General features: G+C 46.5%; 1 protein-coding gene across 2 annotated transcripts in view; it reads left to right on the forward strand.

Moving 5' to 3' along the window:
• Nucleotides 1-2,327: 2,327 nt before the first annotated feature.
• The window catches only part of SSBP3 (single stranded DNA binding protein 3), a 42,325-nt gene continuing 30,606 nt past the window's right edge, over nt 2,328-14,046 (forward strand). The window contains exons 1-4 of one of the 2 annotated variants that reach the window (XM_083157328.1): nt 2,328-2,747; nt 6,930-7,002; nt 7,129-7,190; nt 8,051-8,135. In XM_083157328.1, coding sequence (XP_083013454.1) covers nt 2,692-2,747; nt 6,930-7,002; nt 7,129-7,190; nt 8,051-8,135 — 276 coding nt within the window. In that variant the 5' untranslated portion in view covers nt 2,328-2,691. The remainder of the gene's footprint in view (nt 2,748-6,929; nt 7,003-7,128; nt 7,191-8,050; nt 8,136-14,046) is intronic. The other variant, XM_083157327.1, reaches the window with a different exon arrangement.

Genomic DNA, 14,046 nt, shown 5'->3' on the forward strand with positions numbered 1-14,046 from the left:
ACGCTCGCCACGCTTTATATCCAACTCCATGCCCACTTGGATAGTAGGGGTATGAAAAGGACCCCTTTTTCCCATTGAATTCCATGTTAAAATGGACTCAGTCCATTTTAACATTGATTCCTATGGAAAAATCGGGTCATCGCATCGCATCGCATCCGATGGTCGCATGCGATGCGATGTACCCGATTTAGAAATCGGCAGCCCAGATACTACATAAGTACCGAATCCCGCCCTTAATATCGGCATGTGTGTAGGCCGTATTACTCCTAGGTGCCACTTTCACAATCTCTTTTCACAATCTCTCGATATATGGAACTAGACACGCCCTTTGGGAGGAGCATGACATTGGGGCGCTGTGCAAAATTCTACTACCAACTACAGGCAAGTATGGATAACGTCAATGAAATTATAAATAAGAACATTTTCAAAAACAAATATTTGAAACCAGGGATTGTTCCATGGAATGAAGGGCAGTGCACAGCTATTCTCTGGTCCTGGGTTCGATTCCCACCACGGCCCTAACTGTGCAGAGTTTGTATATTCTCCCCATACTTGCGTGGGTTTCCTGGTAGGTTAATTGGCTCCAAACAAAATTAACCCTAGAATGTCTGTGTGTGCGTGTACATGTGATAGGGAATATAGATTGTAAGCTCCACTGGGCCACTGGGGCAGGGACTGATGTGAATGTTCAAATAATCTCTGTAAAGCGCTGCGGAATATGTATGCGCTATATAAGAAATTGTTAATAAATTATATTCTCTATATCTCTCTCTCTGCTCTTACGTCTTCCCTTTCTTTATCCTCACATTGGTTGGTGGCACCGCTGGGACTTGTAGTAGTAACACTGCAACTAGCCTAGAGAGCCACAGGTTGCAATGCCTAGCTATGGTTCTGTGCACATAGTAATGCAGTGTTTAAAGCAGTCTAATTAAAAGTCAGTCTCACTGACAGAATGATGTCTCTCACTACTATGAGTCTCTTTCCAGCAGGCAAGCCCTCCCCCCCCACCATCCTCCCTGGACAGTGCTGTAGCATTGTGGGGGGTAGAGTCTGTTCTTGGAACAGCAGCAGCACTCACAGTCGGGCCGGGCAGACAGTTTCAAGTCTCCCCTTGAGAAGCAACCAATCGGAGAACCCTGAGCCTCAGCCAATTTAAAGAGACAGGAAGCTGTAGCTTGCTTCACTTAAAGAGGCAGTACCACCATTAGCAGGAGAAAGGGGGATCGGTGCCTCAGAGGGAGGGAAATGATCACATAATACTGGATCTCATTTTAGTAACCCCAAGAGGCAAATCTGTGCTATAGTCAATAATCATGAACAAATAATATCTGGGCTTCTGTGTGAATCCCAGATTAGAGGGTGAGTGATCTTAGTATATACAGAGCGCTGCCAGACAGAAGTAACTATTGTGATCAGTCATGTAGCAGGCAGGCAGGCTCTTCTATAGCAGCCCTGCAGTATTAGATCAGTGCTTAACCCTCCCTGCATCTTCCTTGTGGCTGCAGCATATAGGGGCTTAACAATAGTGTGTATGTGTGAATAAATAAATATATATATATATATATATATATTATACACACACAGACAAGAAACCAAATCAGTGCTGTGTATACACAATCTGCAGTAACACTTGGAAACTCACACACTGGTTTGTGCGTGACTACTTTTATGTCACTATATATTATTTTATAGTATCCCAGCTGTATCCATCCCAATATACACAGTGCTGACAACACAGTATACACTACACAGAAAAATGTGTATTACACAATGCAGCACACAATGGGTGACAGTTATACATAGCAAAGATGTGTAATACATGACACACACATGGGTGACACACAGTATACAGCAGCACACCATAGGTGACACACAGTATACACAGCAGCACACCATGCGTGACACATAGTATACACAGCAGCAAACCATGGGTGACACACAGTATACACAGTGATATGTGAAGTGGCTTATAGCAGTGCACCATAAGTGACACACAGTATACACAGCAGATCGGTGACACACAGTATACACAGAAGATATGTGTAATAGTATACAGCAGGAAATCATGGGTGACAGTATGCTCAGCAGATATGGGAAGAGGTATACAGTAGCACACCATGGGTGACACACAGTATACACAGCCGATGACCGACACACCGTATACACAGCAGATATGTGTAGTGGTATACAGCGGTACACTATGGGTGACACACAGTATACACAGTGATATATGCACTATGAAGTAGTATACAGCAGCACACCATGGGTGACACACAACAGCACACAATGGGTGACACACACAGAATATCCCCAGCAGCAGCCGCAGCAGCAGCACAGTGACTGTGACTCCCCCTCCCATTGGCCGGCCGGGTGGGTGAGGGGCAGCGGAAGGTCCGGACTCCTCCTCCTCCAGGACACGTTCCCAGCACATACACACACAGCAGCCCGGGCACTGGGGGACATGGCTCAGGCCCCGGACACACGTTAGACACAGCAGCAGCATCAGCGGGAGATGGGGCCGGCAGCAGAGCGCGCAGTGTGAGGAGGACCCGGCAGCAGCACTGACCGCTCCCCGCACACACTGCACACGCCGACCGGGGACACACGCGCCGCCAGCCCTCCGCAGCACGGACCTAGCGCTCCGCTTCCCCGGACCGGGAGTCGCTGGCCCCTGCAGGCCGCCCGCTCGTCATGTTCGCGAAGGGGAAAGGCTCAGCGGTGCCGTCAGACGGGCAGGCCCGGGAGAAGTAAGCGGGGCCTGGGCTGGGGATGTGGGGGAGAGGTTATCCCTGTCTTCCGCTCTCCTTCGGCTGTCCCTTTGTGGTGTCTCCCTATCCCCCCCCCCCCCCCCCCCAGACACACACTCTTATCCCTGGTGTCACCCAACACCCCCCCCCCCCCCCTTTCCCCTCACTGATCTCTGGTGTATCCCTATCCCCCTCTTACTGATATCTGGTGTCTCCCTATCCCCCTCTTACTGATATCTGGTGTCTCCCTATCCCCCCTTAGTGATCTCTGGTGTCTCCCTATTCCCCCCCCCCCCCCTTAGTGATCTCTGGTGTCTCCCTATTCCCCCCCCCCCCCTTAGTGATCTCTGGTGTCTCCCTATTCCCCCCCCCCCCCCCCCCCCCCCTTAGTGATCTCTGGTGTCTCCCTATTCCCCCCCCCCCTTAGTGATCTCTGGTGTCTCCCTATCCCCCCCCCAGACACACACTCTTATCCCTGGTGTCACCCAACACCCCCCCCCCTTTCCCCTCACTGATCTCTGGTGTATCCCTATCCCCCTCTTACTGATATCTGGTGTCTCCCTATCCCCCTTTTACTGATATCTGGTGTCTCCCTATCCCCCCCTTAGTGATCTCTGGTGTCTCCCTATCCCCCCCCCCCCTAGTGATCTCTGGTGTCTCCCTATCCCCCCCCCCCCCCTAGTGATCTCTAGTGTCTCCCTATCCCCCCCCCCTAGTGATCTCTAGTGTCTCCCTATCCCCCCCCCCTAGTGATCTCTAGTGTCTCCCTATCCCCCCCCCCCCCCTAGTGATCTCTAGTGTCTCCCTATCCCCCCCCCCCCTAGTGATCTCTGGTGTCTCCCTATCCCCCCCCCCCCCTAGTGATCTCTGGTGTCTCCCTATCCCCCCCCCCCCCTAGTGATCTCTGGTGTCTCCCTATCCCCCCCCCCCTGTTAGTGATCTCTGGTGTCTCCCTATTCCCCCCCCCTGTTAGTGATCTCTGGTGTCTCCCTATTCCCCCCCCCCCCCCCCCGTTAGTGATCTCTGGTGTCTCTCTATCCCCCCCCCCCCCGTTAGTGATCTCTGGTGTCTCTCTATCCCCCCCCCCCGTTAGTGATCTCTGGTGTCTCCCTATCCCCCCCCCCCTGTTAGTGATCTCTGGTGTCTCCCTATCCCCCCCCCTGTTAGTGATCTCTGGTGTCTCTCTATCCCCCCCCCCCCTTAGTGATCTCTGGTGTCTCCCTATCTCTCCCCCCCCCCCCCCCCCCTTAGTGATCTCTGGCGTCTCCCTATCTCCCCCCCTCCCCCTTAGTGATCTCTGGTGGCTCCCTATTTCACCCCCCCCCCCCCTTAGTGATCTCTGGTGGCTCCCTATTTCACACCCCCCCCCCCCTTTGTGATCTTTGGTGGCTCCCTATTTCACCCCCCCCCCCCCCTTTGTGATCTCTGGTGGCTCCCTATTTCCCCCCCCCCCCCCTTTGTGATCTCTGGTGTCTCCCTATTCCCCCCCTCCCCCCTTAGTGATCTCTGGTGTCTCCCTATTCCCCCCTCCCCCCTTAGTGATCTCTGGTGTCTCCCTATTCCCCCCCTCCCCCCTTAGTGATCTCTGGTGTCTCCCTATCTCTCCCCCCTCCCCCCTTAGTGATCTCTGGTGTCTCCCTATCTCTCCCCCCTCCCCCCTTAGTGATCTCTGGTGTCTCCCTATCTCTCCCCCCTCCCCCCTTAGTGATCTCTGGTGTCTCCCTATCTCTCTCCCCCCCCCCCCCTTAGTGATCTCTGGTGTCTCTCTATCCCCCCCCCCCCCTTAGTGATCTCTGGCGTCTCCCTATCTCCCCCCCCCCTTAGTGATATCTGGTGTCTCCCTATTTCCCCCCCCCATAGTGATCTCTGGTGGCTCCCTATTTCACCCCCCTGCTCAAACATGCCTGTTTTGTAATTTCCCTCCCCTCTGGTGTCTGAGAAAATAGAAAGTGTCTCCCTATCCCTGCCCACACATTGCGGGGAGTTCAAGAGTTTTCCCCATGGCCGTCAAAGGTGGAGCAATTCAATTGTTGCTTCGTTGGGCATGCTGACCTGCAGGGGCACTCATTTTAGTTTTGGAGCCCCCTGTGTTGATGAGTTCAGTGTGTTTACACTTTGACCGGGTTTAACCATTTTATTCTGCTACATCTGTACTGTCTGGTTGTGACAAGCGGTACTAATTATTTTTTTTTTTTAAAACAACTAATTGCGTAGCACTCAGACCTTTAGATTTTGGGCGATAAACAATTGAATTGCTCCCATGCAGTTTACCATTTTCACCTGCATTGATAAACAGTATTGTATTAAGGTGCCCATACACTTATGCGATTTTGGCCGATTTCATCCGATTCTGATGCATTTGGATAATCTGCTATAAAGTGGCAAATCACATGCATTCTGGTGTGGATCGGAGCTTGTGATCGTACGGCCTCTACTATAGGTTTATTGCATATGAAGCCACTTTCACTGTGATGTGCTGTTTCCAAGATGTGGAGCATGTGGAGTGGTCTATCTGTCCAGTGTAACTTATTGGGTGTTATTCAATTGTTTTTCACCAGCATTTCAGCTCGTTATACCTGGGGTGGTGAGCTGAATTGCACAAATGCGTGGCTTAACCTGACCATGAGTGCCATATAAAAAAAAAAAAAATAGATCTTCTAGCACCTGTTATCTTTGAAAACCCATGCAGTTCCTGTTCCCTCCCTGGGATGTCGCTGTCTGGTTTACATATCAGTGCTGATATACAGACCACACTGTGCTAGAAGCACTGCAGCAGACAGCAACACACCAGGCAGGGAAGAGGAACTGTATGGGTTTTCAAAGATAGTGGGTGCTAGAATGAACATTATATTACATATTGCCTCACGTTCTCCTGTCACTTTAGTCGGGAGATCAGGCGTGATATAACAATTGAATACTACCGCCATGTACTGTAGTCACACTTATGCGGTCCTCCCCATCCAAACTAGAAGCTCCTTGGTTTCCCACCTATTACATGCCGTGCAATCTGGCAAAAAGAAATGTGTGCAAAGTGACATATTCGGGCACCACATGGCACGTATTGCCACCAGAACATGGCACTCCTTATCGCAATCAACACAGTTGACTGCCTCCTGATCTTCCATGACTTTGGACAGAAGATTGGATCATAGTCTTGTATACCCACATTTTTACTTTACAAGGGCACAGAGAGCCCACCCTAACCCATTACACTTGCCCACACTGTTGGCCATTGGTACCATTACTCTAGTGATTTCTTCAGAAACCAGATCAGTTCTGTATTTGTAAAGCTATTGACTTATGTATAGACTTGCCTAACTGTCCATTTAAAGTGGGATGCTTGAATTACACAGGTTCTGTGGCAGGCTGACTTTTTAGTCTGCATTTTAACTTGTTTTATTCAGGTACAGAACCTGCATAATTCTCGTTTGTCAATGTTTAAAGGGCTAGTATGGTAAGCCTGATTATAGGGGCAGTATGGATGGTGTAATGGTTAGCATTACTGCCTCACAGCACTGAGGTCCACGGTTCAATTTCACCATGGCCCTAACTGTGCAGAGTTTGTATATTCTCCCCTTACTTGCACGGGTTTCCTTCTTCGGGTACTCCGGTTTCCTCCCACAATCCAAAAATATACTGGTAGGCTAATTGGCTTCCAACAAATTAACCCTAGAATGTCTGTGTGTGTGCGTGTACATGTGTTAGGGAATGTAGATTGTGAGCTGCACTATGGCAGGGACTGATGTCAAAGTTCAAATATTCTCTTTAAAGCGCTGCGGAATATGTGTGCGATATATAAGAAACTGGTAATAAATAAATCCTGCATCTGGGCCAATATCAGACTTTCTGGCAAGAGATTGCATGTACTTCCACCATCAGTTTTTTCTAGTTTACCTTTTACTGTATTTAAAGGTCTTGTTCCTCTAGTCTGATCTGTGTCTTTAGTCCTGCCCTCTTTTCTGGTTTCCTTTCTGTTTATTTCAGATGACCTTCCCCCTTTTACATTTACCTCTGCCTTCCCTTCTTCAGCAAATCTGTCCTCATGACATGGCCCATTCTATGCTACCCTCTCTGTTTACATAGTGCTTTTTGTCCCACTCTGTTTCCACTATCCTAACTTAACCTGATTTTCTTGAAACAGTCTTCTGTTTTTCATGTTCTAACTCTTGGTACCTTTTGTAGGCTTGCGCTGTACGTATATGAATATCTGCTTCATGTCGGAGCCCAGAAATCTGCACAGACGTTCCTGTCTGAGGTGAGAACTAGATGTCTTTAGTACATATGCGGAGTGTTCTTAACACAATAGTTATGCTTGGGAAGGTCTTCCTTTTTGTCTTTTTCCTGGTTCTAGAGTGTTCTAATTTTCCGCTTTCTATTACAGATCAGGTGGGAGAAGAACATTACGTTGGGTGAACCTCCAGGTTTTTTACACTCGTGGTGGTGGTGAGTAGACATTCATCTGTAGCCTTCGATTTGTTAGTTATACATTTTGATTTATACATTTACACATTACAGTTCTTAAGCAAAATTTTTATATAGCTATTGCCTGGGGGGAAGAAATTCTTGGTGACGAGAGCCGGAGATTAGCCAAGGATTAACCCAGTAGGGGGGTTCAGGCGGTCGCCTCCTAGATTCCTGGGGAGACGAGGATTTGTCTCTCCTTAACACACAACAGGGTGTCCATATCTCTGTAATCTTTGTATCCTACCACACCAATTGAACTTTGCTCTACGTTTGGATCTAGACTAGGGGCTTCCGAAACCATTATTACTTTTTACTTCTCCAAAGCTTTGATGCAAAATGTAGTCATTCATACAGGCTGAATCATTATCAATGAGAATGTGGTATATTCTTAACCAATGCCGCAGTCCCATTTTTTTTATTTTTTTTTAATATAACTTGTTTAGGTTTGGCAAGTTGTTGGTATTTACTATTTGTTTTTGAATTGCTGCTCGGGGCCGTGGACTACTATGGCAACCACAGTTGCATAGCACATGATGCAATAATCAAAGATTCTTTGGAAAGTCCCTCTGACCCGTACTGTAGCATCTTCCCCCTCCCTCCAGTTGACATGGTATGAGCCTAGAAGCCATATTTTGTAACCTCCAGAGATATATTGAATATGAAAAAAAGGGTGCAGGTGTCAAGGCCATCACAATTGTGCAACTTGGAGGGATTGTTAAATCTATTACATGTGATAGCTGTATTATAGTATAATTAAAAACTTAATGTGGATTTTAGCAGATGAGATATAAAGGGTAGATACTGTAAGGACTGACTCTATCTCTCTCCCTTGTACACAGTGTGTTTTGGGACCTGTACTGCGCAGCACCAGAACGTAGAGACACCTGTGAACATTCAAGTGAAGCAAAAGCATTTCACGACTATGTGAGTAGCCAACGTATTTAGTGGTCTGTCCTTAAAGGACAGCAATAAAGTAATGCCGTGTGTATGGTGAAATGTTGCAGGGCTACTGTATATAATTGAGCAACTACAGTACCAAGACTTTAATGTTATCGTTGCGGGACCAAGCTGCGTATTGAGACCCAATTTCTGCAGGTTTCGTTGTGAATTTAATGTGATGAGTTAAATAGTGTCTCTGAAGAGTGTCTTTTAGTTTTCATTTATATTATGGAAATAGTTTGATTTAAAGAGGTGGATTTGTTACTCTTTTCAATTAGCTGTGCAGTAATTAATTGACAAAACGTGATGTGATATGACTTTTGTTATGTAACTATCTCTTCCACGCTGTCAGAGGCCTATTGCTTGTCTCCTTTCTAAATATCTCTGTAGAGAAGATGTTGGCTGTAAATGGGGGAGGAGTTAACCCCAGCATCATCGTTGGGTCACATGATTTGCATATTGGGTTTATGCGGAGTCTGTTTTGCGTCCATGTTTTCGCATTGGGATGGTGGGAGTTGCAATTGGGACAATCATCCCATTTAACACAGGTCTATTTTCCCAGCAGTGTAGTGTAGCCCTTGCCATGACAGTAGTGATGAAGCCATCGGCTGCTTTGGTTTCTTGCGGCTCTTGTGACCGATGGCTCCATCACTCCTACTTTGGCGCCGACCACAATATACTGTGGGGTAAATGGTTTGTACCCATTAATAAAGTAATGTGATTGCAGAATATTTCAAGGATACAGGAGTGATTTTAATTGTAGCACCTCTGAGCTTCTAACAATCTTATGTAGAGTACACACCAGAAGGATCGTGAGACGACCATACGATGGTCGCACGATCCGATTCCACTCTGTACCCAGTTGAAGTGGTCGGTTTCAAATATTGACTTCAGGAAGTCGGATCTGCAAAATGATCAAACGACCATCGCATCGGATCATAATCTGATCTAAAACATTCACATGCAGTCGGTTGAGATTGTATCGAAATTGGGGGGAATTGAGTCCAAATCGTTCTGGGGTGTACCTAGAATAATATTAAAGTAACCTAAAAGCATACCTCTGTGCGTGCATGAGCGTAAGATTTTATTCTGGTTATGCAGCTTGTACACTGTGAGCTCAGAGTAATCGGTGCTGGCAGTGTTCTAAATCTTGTTTTCTGGAAATAGTGTACAGACCCAGCCGCTAGTCTAGTGTAACACACACTGCAGTATTTCTTGGTTTTGATGTGATATAAGCATAGTCTGTACATACATCTGGCCTGATTCTCACGCGCAATGCCTGTTTTATTGTCTATCTCTTTTTTTGTAACTGCGAATGTGAACATTTCTTAAAAACCCTACAGTGTCCGTGTCACTACTTCCAAATTCTTCTGGAAAAGTGACACGTGCTAAAATGGTCCTTTCAGTGGGAGTGTCACCAGAATGTCATTGCATACAGATGCCTCCACAGACACACAAACAGGTGTAGGTGGCCGTCTTTGAATGCGGCAGCACCTGCCATGGAGCTAAGATCAGTGTGACCGATGGTACTGTATAAGAGTACATTCATTAGTGTGACCGTGTGTATGGATGATAAAAGTGGGCGCCCCAGGCCTGCTGTTTTTGAATATTCTTATGTAAGTCTGTTTTTTTTAGGGGGCGGCTGTTTGTGCTTCCTATTGGTGTCCCTGTTCATTACCAAACAAGCTGTGCTGTTACAGATTATAGAGAGACCTATTAAAGTACTATCTATGCAGAAGTTCTAGGCAGGTGTGGATAAAATGCTGCAAAGTATAAGAATGCTTTCAGAAATAGAAGCGTAAATTGTTTAAGTTTATCAGTTAGCAAAATGTAAAGTAAATGAACAGAAGAAACATCTAAATCAAATCAGCGTTTGATCTGACTATCCTTTTGCCTTCAAAACGGCATCGATTCATCTAGGTACACTTGCACAAAGGGGCCGATTCAGCCCTGTTCGTTCGGGTCAGAATTCGGCCCCTTGTCTGATGGTGGGGGTTTTGCGCATGAGGATTATGCGCAGAGGTGGGCAGATGGGGCTGGAGCAGGGGAACCCAGTTGTTTATGGGCTTACCCATGAAAACACTGCATTTCCCTGAGGTGCAGTTGCGCCAATGCATGCTCGGGGCGGGCGACCGACGCCGGCGCCCACCCCCTTTACGGTAACCTCCATGGCAAATAAGTAAATTTTTACTGACTTTATTTCCGGAGGGAAGAAAAATTTCTCTCCCCCGCGTCAAGTCTGAATCGGGCCCAAAGTCAGAGATTTTGTATCATAGTAATCCATTATTATTAACCAATCACACCAAACCGTTTTGAAGGATCTCGACAGGAATGTTGTTGCAAACCTCTTGGAGAACTAATTACAGATCTTCTATGGATGTCGCTTCTCAAACCCTTCTGCCACTTCATGTAATCCCAGACGGACTATGTTCAGATTAGGACTCTGTGGGGGCCATGTAATCACTTCCAGGACTCTCTTCTTTACCCTGAAGATGACACTTAAACTAACACTAGCTGTATGTTTGGGGTCGTTGTCTTGTTGCAGGATATAAATTTGAAGCCTCTCATGGTACTGCATGATGGATTAGTAGCTGCCTATATTTCTCAGCATTGAGGATGCCATTAATCCCAAACTTCATTTGCTGAAATGCAGGCTCAACATTGCCAGGAATCTCTACCATGCTTCATTGTTGTCTGCACATACAGCGATCAGACTGCCCTTCTATTAAAGCCAAATATTTCATACTTTTACTGATCAGTCCAGAGCAGCTGCTGCCATTGTTCTGCACCCCTGTTATTACCTATGTTTCAATGCATAGTTGAGTTGCTTGGCTTTATTTCCATGTCGAAGGTGTTGCGCTAGAACCACAATTCTTCCATGAAAACAACTTCTTCTTCTTGGTAGACTTGCCCAAACAGCCGATGGGTCTAATTGGGTTTTACCAGTCCCGAGCTGATGGCTCTGCTGGACTTCTTCCAATTTCGAAATAAACGAAGCATGATGTCTCACATCTGATCCGACACAGCCGTTTCAGTTTCAGTTAATGACTGTGTTTCAACCTACAAATGGAAATGATGTTCCGATCACCTGTTTGGTATAATTGGTTATTCATACTTGTCTTACAAAATCACTGGGTTTGTGCCAGTGTTCCTAGAAGAATTGATTGTTTTGAAGGCAAAAGATGGCTACACCGAATATTGATTTGTTCTTTCAGTTTGTATTTTGTTAAAATGATAAAAAGAAACAAACACTTTTATTGCTGAAAGCATTATTATTTTGTGGCCTTTTTTCCAGAACTGCGTAAAACGTTTGCACAGTATTTTGTGTGTGTGTGTGTTTATACTGATAAAAATAAATCAATTGACATGATAAATCGGAAACGTAACCATCAATTAATCAGCACGTTATACCCCTACTTGGGTGGAATTGAATAGGTTTATTTCTGGGTTGTAAGCTGCACAAGTGGTCTGTAAATTTAGTTCATATATATAAGAGATTTGGGCAAAAGGTAGTTGGCCCAAGGGCTGATTTGAGTCCATTGAGCCCAGTCCTGAGGAGGCCTTCCTGTGTTAAACGCTTGTTTTGTTTCCTAAGGGGTGTACACGGTGCGAGGCATGGGCGATTTTGACTAGGCCGATTTGGCCATCGCCCAAATACACGCCGTGCATGCGGCTTAGTCAAAATCGTCTTGCCTGCACGGTCGATTCTGCCGGGCGATGTTAGCAATAGCCACGCGCACTGCTATCGCTCACAGTGTACTGTATATGGTGTGCTTCTGGCTAACCTGTTGGGCAATGTTGACAATGTAGTCAACATTGCCTTGCACATCGCACCGTGTGTACACAGCTTTAGCCAAGTGACATTTGTCTCTTTCAGTAATATTGTCCACATTGAAATATTATTATGGCCTGGTCTGTATGATATTAAATAAACCTAGAAGGAATAACTCCAGGACACTGGAGGGGATTCAGTCCTAATCGCTGGAATGAGACTCCGGGAGCTTATACTTGGAGCTACATCCCAAGCCACCCAAACACAGTCCCATGGATAAATAAAATCCTAAGAATCGCATTTTTGTAGGTCCTGTCACATTGATCCTTACTACGAGCGGACAGCGTATGCAGCTGTCTGGAAGTAACCACCACCATCCAACTCTAGGGCTGGGTGATGTATTGCTACCTGTCCTGGTTGTGTTTGCAGTGATGTTGATGTTTGGCACTGCAAAGCTGGAATTGGTTCCATTGCAATGCGCTGTCCACCAGTGGCGGGCAAATGCCTGCAGTAACCATCCGCTGTGGGCTCTATACTCTGTGAGCTGAGTGCTTCGGTCACTCTGCAGCGTCACATGTAACTTATAGGCGTCCAATGGCATTGAGCAGTTTCTACATCAGGGTAAATACCTGTTACCCGGTTAAGAATGGGATTATGTGGCTCAAATGAAATTCTTTTTTACTGGCTTGAACACTTTATTGCTGAATCTGTGACATAGCCCATAAATCATGTTCTTCTGACTGAGAAAAGGTCTCTCTAACCTCTGGGCCTGGATTTGCTTTCACTTTAGGCCAGAACAGGCTTATGCAGATGCAGTGAGGGTGCGCAGATGCATTGGGAATGCTTGAGCGCAGGTGCGCAGATGCATTGGGAATGCTTGAGCGCGGGTGCGCAGATGCATTGGGAATGCTTGAGCGCGGGTGCGCAGATGCATTGGGAATGCTTGAGCGCGGGTGCGAAGATGCATTGGGAATGCTTGAGCGCGCGTGCGCAGATGCATTGGGAACGCTTGAGGTCTTGCATCTCCCCCATTTATAGCAATGTTTAGCTAATTTTTTGTCTGTTTCTCCTAAGGATTTCTTGGCATATGTTGCTGAAACCAATATGTTCCCTTCTCTAATTTGTGGCTTTTCATGTGTCCCAGCGACCAAAGGTTGTAGATCTGGCTCAGGGAGGGGACCCAGCTCATAAACCTGAGTTATCTGCATTTATTGTTCTTGGTCAAGGAAACAAAGGGGACCCACAGCCCTTCACATTTGCAATTCTGTGCCTCCACACTGCCAAGAACAAAAAGCCTCTTTTACATGGGAGGTAACTGACAGTAATAAATCAGTGAACCAGACTGGAACACCCCTGCCCTGCTATCATCCTCCTTTCACAAGGGGGCCAAGCCGTCTGCTAATTAACAGCTTTGTGTTGTCAGGAATGCTAGGCTTCCCAAAACCTGACACTCCTGGATTTTAGCTGTAATATTCTGCTGGTGGGTTTCACCTGGTTAGAAGTTGCAACTGTCCTGCTGGACACATTCTGACCATTTCCTGGATCCCTTCCATGCTGAATGGATTAATAAAATGTGTGTGTTCATTTGCACTGTGCATAGGACACTAGTATTTTGTGTGGGGACTGGATGGGATGGGGGAGGGGGGTGGGGGGGGATTAGCTAGTCTCTGCACACAGGTGTCCTCCTATATGGCAGATGTGGATTAAGTTGCTACCTTCAGTACAATGTGGCTGCCATTTCTGCCTCAACTGTTAGTTCCTTTTGCTTGAGGTTCGCTCATCCTGACTGAAGACCACTGAGTCTAGTGCACGCTGAGTAATGTCTATGGACAAAACCATGCTGCACTGCAGGTGGGGCAGATGTAACATGTGCATAGAGAGTTAGATTTGAGCGAGGTGTGTTCAAACTGAAATGTAAATTGCAATGCAAGTCTAAAACAGCCAATATTTACCCTGCACAGAAACCAAATAACTCAAATCTATCTCGCTCTCTTCTCTGCACATGTTACATCTGCCCACCTGCACTGCAGCATGGTTTTGCCCATTTGAGAAAAAATTGTCCTCTTTAAAATCAAGTCTCAATTAGAGACCATTAGGTCTTTGCAAGCAATGTTAACATAGCAT

This window comes from Crinia signifera, chromosome 8, assembly GCF_055691185.1.
Source record: "Crinia signifera chromosome 8, ASM5569118v1, whole genome shotgun sequence".
In the NCBI taxonomy this organism is placed as follows: domain Eukaryota; kingdom Metazoa; phylum Chordata; class Amphibia; order Anura; family Myobatrachidae; genus Crinia; species Crinia signifera.